At 40.1% G+C, this 18,322-nt stretch overlaps 1 protein-coding gene across 1 annotated transcript in view; it reads right to left on the bottom strand.

The window, feature by feature from the left end:
* Positions 1–1,008: 1,008 nt before the first annotated feature.
* CTR9 (CTR9 component of Paf1/RNA polymerase II complex) overlaps positions 1,009–18,322 on the bottom strand; it is a 29,130-nt gene continuing 11,816 nt past the window's right edge. Inside the window, exons 8-25 of the mRNA XM_036111155.2 lie at positions 16,364–16,471; positions 15,988–16,224; positions 15,663–15,752; positions 15,422–15,550; positions 15,130–15,313; positions 13,004–13,092; positions 12,331–12,516; positions 12,134–12,221; positions 11,812–11,960; positions 9,978–10,094; positions 9,439–9,584; positions 8,445–8,516; positions 7,837–7,972; positions 7,537–7,683; positions 6,785–6,942; positions 5,387–5,483; positions 4,831–4,943; positions 1,009–2,092 (exon numbers count right to left, since the gene is read on the bottom strand). Coding sequence (XP_035967048.1) covers positions 1,666–2,092; positions 4,831–4,943; positions 5,387–5,483; positions 6,785–6,942; positions 7,537–7,683; positions 7,837–7,972; positions 8,445–8,516; positions 9,439–9,584; positions 9,978–10,094; positions 11,812–11,960; positions 12,134–12,221; positions 12,331–12,516; positions 13,004–13,092; positions 15,130–15,313; positions 15,422–15,550; positions 15,663–15,752; positions 15,988–16,224; positions 16,364–16,471 — 2,673 coding nt within the window. The 3' untranslated portion in view covers positions 1,009–1,665. The remainder of the gene's footprint in view (positions 2,093–4,830; positions 4,944–5,386; positions 5,484–6,784; positions 6,943–7,536; positions 7,684–7,836; positions 7,973–8,444; positions 8,517–9,438; positions 9,585–9,977; positions 10,095–11,811; positions 11,961–12,133; positions 12,222–12,330; positions 12,517–13,003; positions 13,093–15,129; positions 15,314–15,421; positions 15,551–15,662; positions 15,753–15,987; positions 16,225–16,363; positions 16,472–18,322) is intronic.

An 18,322-nucleotide genomic window follows, 5' to 3' on the forward strand; every position in this document is an offset into this window, starting at 1 on the left:
TTGCCCGGTACCTTGAGTTATTGAAGGTCTCCCGACCTTCAGGAAACCTTGCCTTGACTTCAACCTCCCTTCTGCACCCACAACCTGTGCAAACATTACCCTTTTCACATCATAGTGACAATGAACTTACTTCTCTATTATATTTTTGGCAGGAAAGACATTTTATCTCTGCATTCTCAATGTCTAATATGATACTTACTGACTAAATTTATTTACAGCTTTTTTAAAAAGGTTTTTATTATTTTTTTTTAAAAAGACTAAGAGTGTGTGTGTGAGAGAGAGCATGAGCAGGGGGGAGGGGTTGGGGGAGAGGGAGAAGCAGACTCCCCGCTGAACAGGGAGCCCCATGCGGGGCTCGATCGCAGGATTCTGAGATCATGACCTGAGCCGAAGGCCAATGCTTAACTGATTGAGCCACCCAGGCGCCCCAAAATGTTTTATTTTGAGGGAGAGAGAGAAAGTGCGAGGGGAGGAGGAGAGGGAGAGAATCTTAAGCAGGCTCCATGCCCAGTGTGGAGCCCGACATGGCGCTTGATCTCACGACCCTGAGATCATGACCTGAGCTGAAATCAAGAGTCAGACACTTAACCAACTGAGTCACCCAGGTGCCCCTAATTACAGCTTTCTTACCAACTGTACAGTGCAACATAAAAATGTTATTCATAACTTAATCACTGGATTACTGAAAACAAACTAGCATTACTGAAATTAGTACTAGTATGTATCTTAGAAAAACCCCACAGATCTATAAAGTTATTATACAAGTTTTAGGGCGCCTGGCTGGCTTGGGTTGGTGGAACATGAGACTCTTGATCTCTGGGTTGTAAGTATGAACCCATGTTGGGTTTAGAGGTTACTTAAAAATAAAATCTTTAAAAAAATGGTAAGTTTTGAGTAAACAACCTTCAGCTTAGTTCAGGTTCTTCCAAATACTTGCATAGTTGGTTTATGCTCAATTTTCATATACAAATGTACTGAGCAAATACAAATGACACGATGTTACCCATAAAAGTTGGTAAAAGAATTTTATTGTGTGGCTTATGTAGGTCTTTGCATTCTACTAACAGAAAAGCATTTTTCCACATCTTATTCAACCTAACAAATTATATATCTGTGATCTTATCTACACGGCTGCAGTATTACACTATACTGAAGAAAACCTTCCTTTTACTTGTACGTTGGTGCAATTATACAGCAGATCTCTCTTTGTCCAGAAAATAAAAATATTCTCAATCTCAACTTAAAATGGAACAAAGACATCAATACCAAGTTTCCTGCACCACTCAGTAAAAGATTGCAATAAAAACCAGAACAGTATGCTGCTTAACATACAAGATGATGAGATGTCTGCCAGTTTCAGTCAAACCTCTGTAGGAATGATTTAGCATCTGGGTTTATTTTTACTGCTGTTTTCACATATGACAAGTGGAATTGTACCATAATGAAGAATAGTCACATTCTTCATTTGCTCAAGAGACTCAAATATTGGACTCTAGCACAGGAAATATCTCTTGGGGCTTAGTAATATACAAATGGGTAGAAAAAAAAAACTGCCTTAGGAAAAATTTCACAATTGTTTGACTAAACATCTGAAACGTTTTTATCACAGCTTTCATATATTAAAAAAGTTTCCTCCAGAGATGAAGCTTATTTATGACATAAAACCTAGTCGCTATCATCTGACCCATGTTCTGAGCCCCGATCCGAGGCCTCGTTGTTGGATCCCTCTGGTTCGGATTCATTTCCAGAGCCGTGGCCAGAGCCCTCATTATCTGAGCCTCTCTCGGAATCGTGATCGGACTCGGCGCTCGGAGAAGCGGGGCGGGAGTCCATGTCTGAGCCTCCAGAGCGGCTCCTCCCGGACTGCACAGACTCATTGTCAGACTGGTCAGAACCCGAGGGCCTTCTCTTTCTGGCTGGCTGGTCACTGTCTGAATCCTCATCTGACTGCTGTCTGCGGGGCCTCCGGGGGCTGCCGGCCTCGCTGCCAGACTTGTTCTGGTTCTCATCAGAATCGCTCTCTGAGGAGGCCCGCTTCTTCCGCCGCTCGCCCTCATCCGAGTCGCTGTTGCTGTTGCTGGTTCGGTGATGCCTGGTAAAGACAAGGGCGGGTTAGACCGGCCAAGGGGAGCTCAACGAGCACAGAGTGCTTTCAAAACGTCAGGGCATTTACTGTTCTATTTCTTGACCCGGATGGTGTTGACACAGGTGTTCATTTTGTGGTACTTGTGCCGTGTCCTGTTTTGTAAATTTGATATATTTCACAGTAAAAAAAAAGGATTAAAAGGAAAAAAGAATACGGCACTTTGATTATAACACAACATTTAAACAATAAACGAGGACTGTCATTGGCTTATATCAGGCACCTTTCATCAGAATGAAGCACTTCTCAATTTCATACATAAAATTATGAAAAGGAAGGGATAATTTATTTCTATAAACAAATTCATAGCAGCAGAGGTGAAACCCAGGATCTTGCCTGGCTGTAGACTCTGAGGAATTAACCCTCTCCCAAGGCTGGATGAGTGGGACTTGTCCCCGTCCTATCATACACCTGAAGAGCAAAGGCACTGTTTCTAACCACGACCTGCACTAGGGCCCTCCACCAACACAAGACTTACTTAAGAGAAGAAGCTGGGGCTAAAAGGCTTTTATAGCTTGCTTACTTCTGCTCTGAGGTCCCCTCTACTTATCAGTTGATGGGTTAAAGGGAAGGGGACTTGCACCTATGCTTGGAATGCTGGTGGCACCCAGCTGGTGGCACCCAGGGAATCTTGGCTTCCTGGAGGCTCTGGGGGAAAGAGCATTCCCGTAACTGCTGTGACAGTGGCTCACAGCCCAGAGCTTTGGACAGGAAGACATACTGCTCCTGTGGCATATTCCTCAGTTTTGGTCTCCATGACAGATTCCAGGAAAGGAATATTAAATCCCACAGGGTTCAGTCTAAGAAGAGAGAAGACGATGAAATATATCCCTCTGTTCGGATATGAAACCATCTCTGCATGACTAAAGAAAGGCTCTTTGTGCTTAAATCTGAAAGAAGAAACCTAGACATACAATATGTAACTCAGGTCACCCTGGGTGGACATGAAGAGTGACTAAGAAGTGGACACTGTATATTCATTCTGTATATATGCTGAAGGCCAGTGGGCCTCCTGGGATCTAATTCCCACCATTCTACCTGGCCAAATAAGCAAACACTTCGTGATGGTCAGGACCAAGTTTAACTGATACAAGTGGCTCAAATCAACATGGTCTTGACCTCAGATATAGTTTAGCAGTAGCTCAGCCTGTCACATGGACCCTTCTGCCTACACATTTTAACAATGCTCATTCTAAAACCAGACATCTCATTGCTCTGCTCGTGCATGCCTCTCACCACTGGCCAGGGTAACACCGTGGGCAAAGGGCAAAGCAACCCCACTGTATGTTAGCCAGTGTCTTCAGAGAAAAGCGGAACTGCCGGGTCTTTACAGATGGTTCCCTAAAGCTCGCTACCTATGATGCCAGCACCCCCGCCAGCACCCTTAGCTCCCTCGACATGCTAACCAAGACTCAACTCAAACAGCCTTCCTTTTACAAAGCCTGTCTCCTACAACCCTCCCCTCAACTCCAAATTAGGTATAGTCCCCAGAGAGCAATAAAGGAAACTATGTGGATAACACTTATCTCACGATAATTCGGTTTTTGGTTTATCTGTTATTCTCCACTGCCTCTAAAGCATAAACTCCTTGAGGGCAGAGTCTGACTCTTTCCTCTGTATCCCTGGCACTCAGCACACTGTCTCAGAGAATTCTCCGGGGATGTTCAAGTGACTGTGGAATGAATGAATGAAATGACGGCCATCAGAAGAAATACACAGTGTGGTACAGCATTCAGAGTCCCACTCTGCGAATCCAAGTTGGGGGGGAACCTCCAGCTTGAGGGACAAGTTTAGGACAAGTAAAATCAAAGACTACTTTTCCAGGTGTGCCATGAGCTAAAGGAGCGTACTGGACAAGTGGTCTAGGAGAGCCCTTCACGGAGCAGGCAGAGCTGAGTCACCACTGCCCCACAACGGAGGAAATGGTCAAGAAAGTCCCATCCCCACGTGAGCAGGATCAGGCTACTCTAACAGTTTTAGCCGGTCTGGTAGTGTAGCAAAGTGATACATTCCATTTAGAAGGATGCCATCCAGAGCTAGAGCATATTAAGCTAAGTGAAGTAAGTCAGTCAGAGAAAAACAAATACCATATGATCTCACTCATATGTGGAACTTAAGAAAGAAAACAGATGAACATATGGGAAGGGGGAAAAGAAAAAAAGGAGAAAGAGAAGCCATAAGAGACTCTTAACAACGGAGAACAAACTGAGGGTTGATGGAGGGGGGTGGGTGGGGGATGAGCTAGATGGGTGATGGGCACTAAGGAGGGCACTTGTGATAAGCACTGAGTGTTGTATATAAGTGATGAACCACTGAATTCTACTCCAGAAACCAATATTGCACTGGATGTTAACTCCCTAAAATTTAAATAAAAAAATAAAAAAATGAAATAAAACAGCAAAAAACAGTAATAATATAGTAAAATAAAAGAAAATTTCACTACTGAAAAAAATAGAAGGATGCCATCCAGCAAATTTCAGCTAATATCCACGGAGAAATAAGATTTCAAAATAGGTTTTCTTCTCTGAGGAACAAACATGTGACAGGACAAAATGACAGGGTTAGAATAAGATGTGTGTTGAGGTTTCTGCCAGCTTTGACATTCTAAGAAACTGGAGGGAAGACATTTGGCACAGTGACCACTTTTATCTTTCATTAGAAGAATACACTAAAGGAACAATTCCTACCCTTCATCAGCAATTTTAAGTTTATCTTCGTCTGAAGAATCATCACTTGACGATATTATGGCTTTCGATTTTATTTTGCCCTTCATTGAAGGAGGCAGACGTTCTGGCTTAGGCTAAAGAAAGAAGACCAAACATAACAGATTATTCAAGACTCTGAGGTTACATTACATTAGGACGTCTTATTAAATTAAGTTTGCAGTGTAATGATAACAATCAAACAGCAGCCTAATACATTTCAAAAAGAAGCATTTGTGCTTGAAGAAACTGCAGGGAAAGAATGTATTCTGGTGGGGGCGCCTGAGTGGCTCAGTCATTAAGTGTCTGCCTTTGGCTCAGGTCATGATCCCAGGGTCCTGGGATCGAGCCCCGCATCGGGCTCCCTGCTCTGCGGGAAGCCTGCTTCTCCCTCTCCCACTCCCTCTGCTTGTGTTCCCTCTTTCACTGTGTCTCTCTCTGTCAAATAAAAAAAAAAAAAAAAAAAAAAAGAATGTATTCTGGTGTAGTGCAATCCTTCCTGCCAACAACGGGGATGAAAACCACAGTATTATAAACTTACAGCCTTCTTCTTCTCTGCTCTTGGGGGACGGCGCTTTTTCGGTTTGGGGCCATTTTCGGTTTCGTCATCGTCAGATCCTTCTTCTCCCTTTGGAGGTCTTACATAGTGGACATCAAAAGAAAGTCTGTCAAGATTCACTCATACTTAGAAAGTCTAAGACTACTTTGTCATTGACACATTTTCTTTTCTTTTTTTTTTTTTTTTTTAAGATTTTACTTATTTATTTAACAGAGAGAGACACAGCAAGAGAGGGAACACAAGCAGGGGGAGTGGGAGAGGGAGAAGCAGGCTTCCCGCCAAGCCGGGAACCTGACGCGGGGCTCAATCCCAGGACCCTGGGATGATGACCTGAGCCGAAGGCAGATGCTTAACAACTGAGCCACCCAGGCACCCCGATCAACACATTTTCATTCTGAATACTATTCTCTACATGTGCTCTCAACCATACTGTCCCTCCTCAAGGGCAAAGGCCATCATTTACAATTGCTGCACACAGCTCAGGAGTCCGCAAACACCATGGATTTATGTGATGTCTACCAAATAATTACGTCTCTGTTGAGTCCTCTTATTAATCTAAGGTAAGCTTGAATCTTGCACTTGGTGGAGGGATAGAGGACGGGACAAAAGACCCAGGCTCCAGACCTTACATCCTTCCTCTCCTCTTCCTTCCTTCCCAGCTACTCATTCCGGGCCTACTGAGGTCCTATCATAGCTTCCATTCTACAGGTCTGTGTCTGAATGAATCCACTGGGTTCTTCCCTAAGTAGAGGCAGTAAAGGGCTGGGAAGAACAGGTCTCGCTAAGATAGCCAACTAGAGGTTCCTGGACAGGGGAGCACCACGAGAGAGGAACAGGACAGCTCAGGGGCACCTCCAGGTGAGGGACAGGCAGGATACCACTTATCTTAACAGCAAATGGCACTAGAAGATTCAAAGGCCTTCTTTCACATTAATTCACATTTTATACATCTAGCAAAACTTGAGGTGGGCTGATCATTATTACCATTTTACCTAACGGAAACTGAGGCTCACTGACTTTCCTAAGGTTGCACGTGGACACTTAGTGTGGACATACCCAGTTTTCTCATTCTAAACTGCATACATTTTCCCATAAATAAATATTACAATTTTGAAGACATCAGAAAGGCAATGATGACTAACTTGCAGCTCTCACAGGAAGCTGTGGAGATGTGTGGCGACTCCAAGTACTCAGGGGATTTGGTGTGGAGGGGTCTTTCTTAGGGTTATTATGATTAAAGTAGGAAGTGGGGGAACAAAAGGCTTCACTGTCTGCAAAGATCAAGTGATCACCAGGTTTCATGAATTCTAACACAAGAAAGATTCAGGTGAGAGATTGTCTGTCACCTTTATGAGGCTATTCACAACACACTGGTAATACCTTCTCCTCTTTTTCTTCTTTCTCTCACCACCCTCCTCTTCTTCGCCTTCTTGTTCACTACCACTGCCCTTTCTTCTCTTCTTCTTTTTGGATATTGGCAGGTCATCGTCGGTATCATCATTGACAAATTCATCAAACTCTCCTCCCTTTTTAGAACGCTGAAATCCAAAAAAGACTACAATCAGTTCTCTCCTGGCTGGTGGAATAAGGCCATATCCTATCAGTCATTTAACAAACAAAGGATCTTTTTTTTACCAAGTTGCAAGGAACTTGTATTTGATGAAGCCCAATGTTAAAGACTTCTAATTAGGGTAAATTGCTCAGATATCAAAAATCATCAACTACTCAGGCCACTACAAGGTACAGCGTACTGGACTAACCCTGGAATGAATTTTTTTTTTTTTTTAAAGATTTTATTTATTTATTTGAGAGAGCATGAGAGGGGAGCCAGTCAGAGGGTGAAGCAGACTCCCCGCTGAGCAGGGAGCCCGATGTGGGACTCGATCCCGGGACTCCAGGATCATGACCTGAGCCGAAGGCAGTCGCTTAACCAACTGAGCCACCCAGGCGCCCCCTTGGAATGAATTTCTAAGGATACTACTGAAAGCACTGGGTTGGAAGACTGTCTCTTAGCAAAGGAGGAAGTCAAACTTAAGAATTAAGCACTGAGTAAATACAACCAATGATATTCACTTCTGCGAGTCAAACGACAGGGACTGCGGCCACCAGTATTAGCAGGAGTCCCACCTTACCCGTCCACCACCACCACCTCTCTTCTTTTCTTTTGCTGCTTCGGTCTCTCCAGTAAACATAAGAATATTTTTGGTCTTCTCTACATACTGGGCCCGCTGTTCCAAAAGTTTCTTTTGCTCTTCCTTCTCTCTGAGACGTTTCTCTTCCTAGGAGGGAAAAAGAGTAGGAAAACACTGCATCAAAATGTTATGTTGAAAAAATATCATGATGACTATCAGAAGGACTTCTTTTTTAACATACAAGGTGTATGTATGCACACAATTCTTTAGTTCTAGTATAACTGCAAACACAATAAGTACCTGCTCTTTAAGAAGTTTCTGCCTTAACAGTTCCTTTTCTTGCTCTTGTTTGGCCCGTAACTCCCTTTCTTCTTCATCTTGTTTACGTGCCCGGGCCACGTGGTACTGGGCCTGGCTCAGTAAGTCAGAGCATTGCCTACAACATTTCAGATTCAGAGAGACATGAATGCAATTAGTATTTTGTTCAAAAACTCAGAGTATCTGTTTTCCTTACACAAACTAAAAAGTCTGAAGCAGGATCATTAGCTGATATCTAAGGGATATTTTAATTAGCAAAATTAACTTAAGTTTCTCAAAGTCAAGACTGTCAATTACAGTAACTTTCCAAATTATAAGCGTCCTCTCCAAGCATAAATATAAAGATTTTCAACATTCTCTTCACATGTGACTCAAAGAGTCAGGATAGATAGAAAAGTATTTTCTCCACACAACTTAAATACTTGTACTAAATTGACTTTGTCATATTCCCTGAAAGGACCCTTAGAAAAAAGCTTGACCCAGGCTGGGGAGTCCCACAGAGTGGGAAAGACTGACCCCTGGAAGGCTACCCAGTGCACACTGATATCACTGCCTCACCCAAAGTCACCTTCCAGAAGTAGTAACATTACCTGGCTTCTGTAGCAGCAAGGGCCAAATCGAATCTCATTTTGTCTCCCACTTTACTCAAGTAACTGAAGTATCTAAATGGAATGAGAAAATAAAATACTTCACTTAAAAAAATTCTAATGAAACAGGCTCTTTAACATTTTTAATCCGCTTTACAAAAACAGTCTGAGAATAGGTTTACTGACTTACATGAACCTGTTTGATACATGAAAGGCTATCATCTCAATATAATTATATATGAAACGCACTTAAAAAAAGACTCATCATTATAACACTCAATATGTTTAATAAAAAACAAGTCCATGAAGTTTAGTCATATTTAATATTATCAGTAAATTCATAAATAACCAAAAATCAGCTCAAGCAACAAGTATTTACTAACCACTGTATTTACTAAATATGTCAGCATGGAGTTTAGGAGGTGTAGGCCATGAAAACACAACTAATGTACCAGGAAAGGCAAGGAATGCTTATATAAGAATTTAAATAAGGTTGGACAAAACCTGAAGAGATGTCAGGCTTTGATTTCACCACAAACTGAATTACCAAATAAATCCTATGAAGGTACATAAATTTTGAGCTAAGTTCAATAAACCTATTCAATATTTATGAGGACAGGCTTTAATAATCTTAGCCCTATGAAAATTAGTATCCCATGAAAGACACACCAGTATAAGTAATAAAACCAATATAAGTGAAGCCTAAAAATTTCAAGTGCGTAAAATGCTGGGTCATTTTATTGTTAGATTAATGAAAATCTGGGGCAAACTTGCAAAGCTAGCCAGCCAGTTCTAGGGGACGCTACATGATACAAATTTGGCAGGAACCTGGCCACAGTTTGGCGCCACCTGGTGGCAGCTGTCTGCTTTGGCTTAAAAATCACTGGAATGCTAATAAAAAATGATTCTCTTGAGGGAAGTGGTTTTCAGCACCTTTTGAGACAAATGGATTTAAAGAAACAAAACATTTCAAAAGTTGTTTCTACAAAATCTTTACCTATGTGCAAGCTCCAGTTCTTTCACAGCATTCAGTACTTCCTTCAGATTACTCTTTTCATCTTTCAGAACAGAGGTAGCTAATCTTTGCAGGACCAAGGCCACATTAAACATAAGTACTGTATCACTGGGGGCCACATGTCTAGCCTATAAGTAAGAAACAAAACAAATACTTCATATAATCGAATGACGTGAAAAGGATTTTAGCCAAACAGAGTGTTAGGTGTATATATATATATATATATATATGAACATGCACAAAATAGAAATTTAAAAAAATACAATGCAGAATAGAACTAAATGAGAATAATGAATTTTCCTTTTTTTTTTTTTTAAAGATTTTATTTATTTATTTGAGAGAGAGAATGAGAGAGAGAGAGAACACATGAGAGGGGATAGGGTCAGAGGACGAAGCAGACTCCCTGCCAAGCAGTGAGCCCGATGCGGGACTCGATCCAGGGACTCCAGGATCATGACCTGAGCCGAAGGCAGTCGCTTAACCAACTGAGCCACCCAGGCGCCCTGAATTTTCCTTTTTACCTTGAGCAAAGTCTGCTTGCACTCCTGTAACTTGCCACACTTGAAGAGGGCCCGGGCCAAATACAGCACAACTTCAGTGTTCTGGTGCTTATAGAATTTTCTGAGACAGTTTTCATACTATAATAAAAGAAAAAGTTAGTTAAAATACAATAAGGATTAAATAATGTTGTCATAACAAGATTTCAAGTGATTTTAAAGCTATGTGAAAGGTGTTTTACCTTTTGAGTGGTTAATTTTAAAGAATAATTTGAGAATGATTTTTGACATTCACCAGGATACATTTTCACAACATGAAAATCTGATTAAAAAAAAAACAAAACAACCCACAACTAGATACTCAAAATAGTTTTTCGATTTGAAACTCGGACCAACACTGAAAGGATAAATAGACTGGACGGTCTTTTTCATATCTCTAGCAATACTATTTAGAATCAGCTGACAACTTATTAAAAGTTACACACCTGGCTCCTTTTGGTTATACTCTCTACCACCTTTCTTTAGGATTGGTGGAACCTACTGGCAACGAGCATGTGAAGTCTCACAGTTCTGGTTAACTTCTTGGTAAAACCAATATATAGCAGTCCTGGTGTCAATTTTGCCATGAACACTTCACTTTTTGACCATGGAACCTATTCTGTCACAGGTATGATCTTTTTCAAGGAAGGTGGCTAGAGAGTTTCCCCTTGAATATCCCTAGTAATTAATTTGCATTTTTAAAAGGCAACATATCATTTTGGAGTTCAGGGAGTCCCACCTCCAAAAACACCACCTCTGAGTCTACCATATGCAATCTGGGTTCTATAAATCTTTGTCACTGGTGCCTTTCAAATATTCTGAATTTGAAAACAATACCCACCATTCTTAGAAAAAAAGGTTAACCACTTCCAGGAGTCTGACTGTGCTTGTCTTCTACCTCTGGTAAGAACCTTGTTTTTTCTGGGCTGCCTGGGTGGCTCAGATGGTTGGGCGTCCGCCTTCGGCTCAGGTCGCGATCCTGGGGTCCTGGGATCGAGTCCCACATCGGGCTCCTGGCTCAGCAGGGAGCCTGCTTCTCCCTTTCCCTCTGCCTCTCCCCCTGCTCATGCTCTTTCTCTCTCTCTCTGTATCTCTCTGTCTCAAATGAATAAATAAAATCTTAAAAAAAAAAACCTTGTTTTTTCTGACCATACTATTTCCCATAGAGCCTAAGAACTTTTCTACATTTGAATATGCTATAGATGCTAAATATATATATAATTTAAAGATTTTAAACTCACGACCCTGAAATCAAGAGTCACTGCTCTACCGATTGAGCCAACCAGACACCCCTATATCCTAAATATGACTCTTTTACTTCAAGTTCAAGCACTCCACAAATATGAAAAGCCTAACAAAATTCTATAGTGATGAAAAACTAATCCCCATGGAGTTTTTCTCTTTCTTTCCAAAATGTCATTTAATCTGAGAAAGAAGAAACAAGGAAATAAATATTAAATCCTCCTATCTTCTGGGTATTTACTGATATACTAGGCATGTTAGTGACAAGTTTGGTATCCAGTACTTTTCATACTGGATCCTCATACGATTCTGTGAATTTAAGGTACATGATCTCCATTTTACAAATGGGGAAACTGGCTCAGAGAGGATGTCCTCTGCCCAAGGCATGTGATTAGGGGTAGAACCAGGACTCATATCTCTGTCTGGACACCAAAGACTGGCCTTAACATTATATAAGTCTCCGAATAGACAAAAATCAAAAATAGCACACAGCTCCACGACAGGGTCAGAATGGGTAAGAAAACATTTGCTCAACAATGAACACAATATAAAAATATCTTGAAAGATAGGCTATTACCATCTGAACAGCACTGATATACTGCTTCTGTTCCACGTAGATATGTGCTAGGTTCAACCACACATCACTGATATCTGCTGTTGCTTCTCTTACTTGGGCAAATACATCACGAGCTTCACGAAAATACCCTTTGTGGGCCAAAACAGCTCCTAAAATTATAAAAAGGCTTACATTTAAGAATTTTCTAATTGTAGCCAGAAAAACAACTGAAAGTCCTGTTTTAAAACAACTACGTTTATTACATTTAGGGAGAAATTATGATCTACAAACATTCCTTTGAAAGCACTTATTTCACACTACGATGCCCATGTCTTATAATCACCTATGCCATTAGCAGCATACAGATTCTTTGCATCATTTCTGAGTACTTGTTTATAGATGGCCAGAGCACGATCTTGATGACGCTTCTCCTATAAAAAGAAATAAACATTATAAAACAAAATTCAAACAGGAGTCAAGTGTCATCTTTGTTTTAAAGAGACAAAAAGGAAAAAAAATAAAGAGACAAAAAGAAATTACCTTTTCTCGATCTCGGGTGGGCTGATGCAAAGTCTGGAGCCAGACGTTGCCAAGGGCCAGCATAGAGTAAGTATCACTCTGCGTAGATGGTTGTTTTAATATCCTCTCAAATTTCTTCTGTCCTGGACCCCATTCTTGTTTTGCTAAATGAAGATTACCAATCAAAGACCAAGCATCTGGATGGTCCTGAAACACACATGTGTAAAGAATCAAAATCTGTAATTTGGATTCAGAGACATTGATCACTTTTCCATGATAGCTGATTACTGAAGAAGTTTACAAGCTACATTTACAAATTTAGAGTGGAGATGGATGAATGAATTGTAAAATCAATTTAGTGTGTAATTATCAGCATAAGAAATGCAACAGAATGGAAAATAGGAAGGTCATCAGTGTACAGCACAAGGCAACAGCACATAAAGATTTCAACACTTTCATTTTAGTTTGTATACACACGTGTGTGTACTAGGCTATGATGTAAAATCTGTTTCTGTGGGACACAATCAAAAAGTTTAGATAACTTCTACACTCTAGTATCTTTCACAAGTAAAAATTAAACAGGGAGATGTCAAGATACTAGAAATATGATAGACATTAAAATGAAAAACTGATTTACTAGGAAAAAAAAAGGTGAGAAAATTTTTTTTCAAACCTAAGAGTTCATACTACCAACCTGATTAATTTGAAGAGCTTCCTTAAACCAATCTGAAGCCTCATAAAAATTTCCTTTATCTCTAGCCATAGCTCCTAGGCGCAGATAGCCTGAAAACATACATTTAAAAGTTTTTATGTTTAAAATATTAGCTATAAAAGATCATAATTTTAAAGTCATACTTTCAAAATGATTGCATTTTATTACATTCATACAATGAACAAAAAAATCCCACAAGTGAAAAAATATTGAGCAGCAAAAAAAAAAATTAATAATCTAACAAGTTAAAGAACAACTCTGCCACCATGAAGTCTCACTGCTTGAAATCCAATGATGCCAAAAAACATTTCTATGAAAAAATTTATCTCTGCCACTCTATTTCCAAGGCTAGCACCCCGGTCCAAGTCCTCATCTCTACCAAAGTTACTTAAGAAGCTTGGAGCAGTTCTGTTTCCAGTTTCTCTCTGATGCACAGCATGGTCACTTTTTCTTAAAAAGCTGCTTGTCATATGGCAAAACAGTGAAAGCACAGACTACTAGGGATTACTAGTTAGAAAATCTGGGCTCTAACTCCACTTAAAGAATAGTAAGAGGGGAGGCGCCTGGGTGGCTCAGTTGGTTAAGCAACTGCCTTCGGCTCAGGTCATGATCCCGGAGTCCCGGGATCGAGTCCCACATCAGGCTCCCTGCTCAGCAGGGAGTCTGCTTCTCCCTCTGACCCTCCTCCCTCTCATGCTCTCTGTCTCTCATTCTCTCGCAAATAAATAAAATCTTAAAAAAAAAAAAAAAAAAAAAAAAGAACAGTAAGAGGGGCGCCTGGGTGGCTCAGTCGTTAAGCGTCTGCCTTCAGCTCAGGTCATGGTCCCAGGGTCCTGGGATCCAGCCCCGCATCGGGTTCCCTGCTCCGCAGGAAGCCTGCTTCTCCCTCTCCCACTCCCCCTGCTTGTGTTCCCTCTCTTGCTGTGTCTCTCTGTCAAATAAATAAATAAAATCTTTAAAAAAAAAAAACAAAACAAAACAGTAAGAAAGTGTCACACAAATATAAGTTATTTTCTCCAGAAAATGTCACTCTCCTCAGGCAACGAACAATGGCTTACTATTGCCTATCAAACCAATTCAAGTTCAGCCTGGCATTCAATTAAAACCTTATTTTTTTTTTAAATCACTTTTGCATCCATAACAGCATCAGCAAGGCCAAGTTAATAGCTCCTGATTTAACCAGAGTCAAAATATCATAGCTTTAGGTTCTTTTAAGGGAAGTACAGTATTGTAAATTATTTTTAATTAAAAGCTTTCCGGGGCGCCTGGGTGGCTCAGTCGGGTAAGTTACTGCCTTCGGCTCAGGTCATGATCTCAGGGTCCTGGGATCGAGCCCCACATTGGGCTCCCTGCTCGGTGGGAGGCCTGCTTCTCCCTCTCTCACTCCCCCTGCTGTGTTCCCTCTCTCGCTCTTTCTCTGTCAAATAAATAAATAAAAAAAAGCTTTCCAAATTTTACAATGTCTAGTGTGTAAAAACTCAAGGTAGGATATTTTACTAATAATTATTTCAAAGTAAAACAATGCTCTTTCTTACTATTATAAACATTGCAAAAATGTTAATATGAAATCAGAGCAGGAGCATCATAAAGGTCCATCCATCACCAAATAAGTCAAGGAGTTGTTCAAAGTCTAATAAAGGTAGCTGACCCACTGAAGATCACCTACCCTATGAAATATATGGTTCAACTGGTTTTTAGTTATTTCTTTTAGTTTCTAGCATAAATTTAAGTGAAGCTGCATTGTTTTTTTTTTTAAGGCCATAAATTTGCCTTGAAGGAAAAGGGGACATTATAACCTTCACATTTTTTTACTATTGGTTCTAAGAAAGATTTTTTTTCAGGCTGAATTTTTGCTGCTGTTGTGGGAATTTTAATTCATAAAAAAAAAGTTTACAATTCTTGGGGCGCCTGGGTGGCTCAGTCGGTTAAGCATCTGCCTTCCGCTCAGGTCATGATCCCAGGGTCCTGGGATCGAGCCCCGCATTGGGCTCCCTGCTCAGTGGGGAGTCTGCTTCTCCCTCTCCCTCTGCCTGCTGCTCCCCCTGCTTGTGTTCTCTGTCAAATGAATAAATAAAATCTTTAAAAAAAAAAAAGTTTACAATTCTTACAGTCAACATAATTAGGATGTTCCCGTAAGATGTTTTTATATAGTTTTTCTGCTTCATGGAATTCACACATTGCCTCATACAGCCTGGCTAAATTATATGATGTTGTAACAGAAATGGCATTATAATAATGTTCATCATGTTCAGCTTCTGCTTTTGCACGATCCAATGATGCCAAAAAATATTTCTATGAAAAAGAAAAGAAAATTACATTGTTAAAAGACAGCTGATATATCTAAAAAAGTGTGCATTCAACTTGACAGTATGGAAGAAGGGAATATTTCCAGTTCCCTACCTTTGCCTCCCCTAGATTTCCAAGTCTAAAATGGAGGGCACCCACATTATTCAGAATCTCTGGCGGGACATCGGCCTGCACTTTCTCCTGAAGGATCCGTGTAGCTGTTCCATAGGCTGAAAGGGCACCCTGTATTTTCATGGCGGAGACAATAAGGGGTAAGTGAAAATAAAAGGGAGAAACATTACACCACGCTTTCAAAAAACACATTAGGTAGAAGACAAAAACACTGCTAAAATACCTGTATGTCAGTCTGTTCTAAGATTTGTGCCAATTCAATCCATGCTTCAACGTCATCAGGATACTGTTCTGTGACTTTCTTCAAATGGCCCTGGGATAAAAGAGGTCATTAAGCTGATGCAGGCTTAATTCAGCAACTACAGGCTGTCAAAGTAAAAAGTGGTAGCTACTCTACCTTGTTTAATACGTCAACTGTTCGTTATTTCAACTGGAACAAGCTCGGCTAACAAAACTGCTTCCATCATATCTCTACTAGCAATAACAAGAATGAGGCATGACAGTCTAGTGATAACTATGAGAAAATAGCTACAATTTTTTAAAAGTACCTTGGCAATATCTCGTTTTTCTTGATCTTCTGAGGCAGCATATAGCGAGCCAAGAATTTTCATAGTTTCATAATTATTAGGATAAGCTTTCAAAACTTTCTCAAAGCACTGAGATGCATTTTCTTTGTCACCTCGATAAATGTACATTTGTCCCAAACCAAAAAATGGCAGCACAAAAGAGGATGAAGCAAACTGTGTGGCTTGATAGTAGTACTGGAAAGCTTGGTCATAATCTTCCTAAAAAATGAAAATAAAACAAGACCTACAGTGTATACAGACGTTTATTTTCTTTTTCATGTACAAAAGTTTTTAAAAGACTTGAAACACTATGAAACAAAAGAATTAGATATTCAGAGAAGGTTTAAAATGATCCTACCTGAACGTGGAATGATCTAGCCAGCTGGTAACAACTCTCTGCTTGCATGGCCTCCACTTCCGTATTATGGAATGCATGGAGAGCCAGGTGCTGGACTTTACTATAATCCTGAACAATGAGACCCAGAAATCAACGGAGTTAATTCAAACAACTCCAACAGTCTCAATCATAAGCCTTCCTCAAATTTCATTTTTAAAATGTGTTCACTGAATTACCAATAACAGTGCCATATCCAGAATTACGAATCATTTTTCTCATTCCCCTTGCAGATAAATTCATTTACCTAGAACTTAACATCTACCCATCACATCTATTACTTTATTTCATCCTGCAACAATCCTTTGAGGTATCAGCCCTATTTTTGTGATGAGAAAATCTGAGAGGTTAAGTCCCTTATTACTAGTAGAGGAAGCAGTTACAATTTATTGAGAACTATTATATACTAAGCACTGTGGTAGGTATGATACTTATAATTATTCTAGCCTCAGTCAAAAACCCTACAAAGAGTATCATTATTACCATTTTATCGATGGGGAAATGGAGGCTTAAAGAAATAAAGTATGTTGTCTTAGGTGGAAAAGTTAGAATCTGGATTTAATTTTTTTCTGACTCCAGGGAAATGTTCTAACACACGAGGGTAGCGAGCTTAAGTGACTGGATTTGAATTCAGCTCTCTTCGAATGCATGGGTCATGACTTTCCCATTAGACCTGACTTAATTTGGATTACAAAACTAATCTCCTGAGAGTCTCAAAGTCAGAGTTCATACATCAGGGGTGGGAAACAACTTTCTGGTTTTAATAGGGATGTTTTATCCATTTGACTAGTAATCTGGTCTGGAAAGCCTTTGTTTGGTCAATGGTCAGTTTCAACTTTTTTTTTTTAATTAGGAATAATAATGTGACTGCTGTTTTATTTTATTTATTTATTTTTAAAAATACTTTATTTGACAGAAAGCGTGAGCGAGCACAAGCAGGGGGAGGGGCATAGGGAGAGGGAGAAGCAGGCTTCCTGCTGAGCAGGGAGCCCATGCGGGGCTCAATCCCAGGACCCTGAGATCATGACCTGAGCCAAAGGCAGACGCTTAACAACTGAGCTACGCAGGCGCTCCTCCCCTCTGCATTTTAGCTGCTTCTCTTTCTGATCAAAAAACCAAGCTCAATTCCCAGTTTTTTCTGGAAGTCTGTGTTGATTGCTCCAGGAGTCATCATAGCTCCCATCTCTAAACTCACTTTACTACTTAATTACTGAAGTGTCTGGGATGTTAATTAATAATACCTTTCTTCCCAGGTAAATGATTCTTCTATAGGGGAAGCAATGTAGTGTGGTGGGCAGAGAATTAAAATATTACATCTCAACTGTACTACCTGCTAGCTGAGTGAATTCTGGCAAGTGATGTTACTTAACTTTGCTGAGTCTCAATTTTCTTTATCCATAGAAAGGGAAACAGAAATATCCTGCCTACCTCCTAGGGCTGCTCTAATGACAGATCAAGAAAACACATGTTAGCATGCTCTGTAAACCTTTAGTACATATATTCAGTGCAAGATGACTTCACAGTGCTGATCACATATCAGGTGTTCAGTAACTCAAAGAGATTGGCTTGATTTACATATTTCACGTACACAATCTAAAAGGTTTTGAGTTTGTTAAAGAACAAGACTGTATCTTCAGTAGTGGAAGGGTGATTAGCATTGAAAATTAGAAACTGAATAATTTTCAGTTGGTTCAAGGAAGCTGTCCTAACAGCTGTGAGCAATGATTATTAAACATGTACTCAAATATTTAGGATTATTAGTCCTCTGTTTTTCTTTTCAGTAAAAAGCATACTTGGGTAACTCTTTTATCTGAAACAATAACACTTCAAGTACTTATAAGATACATTTCCATCTTCTCCCTAAATAGTTGCTTTTCCCGACTGTAACAGTTACAGCATAAAGCTTAATTAATAATTCATTAG

The sequence above is a fragment of the Halichoerus grypus genome, chromosome 11 (assembly GCF_964656455.1).
Source record: "Halichoerus grypus chromosome 11, mHalGry1.hap1.1, whole genome shotgun sequence".
In the NCBI taxonomy this organism is placed as follows: domain Eukaryota; kingdom Metazoa; phylum Chordata; class Mammalia; order Carnivora; family Phocidae; genus Halichoerus; species Halichoerus grypus.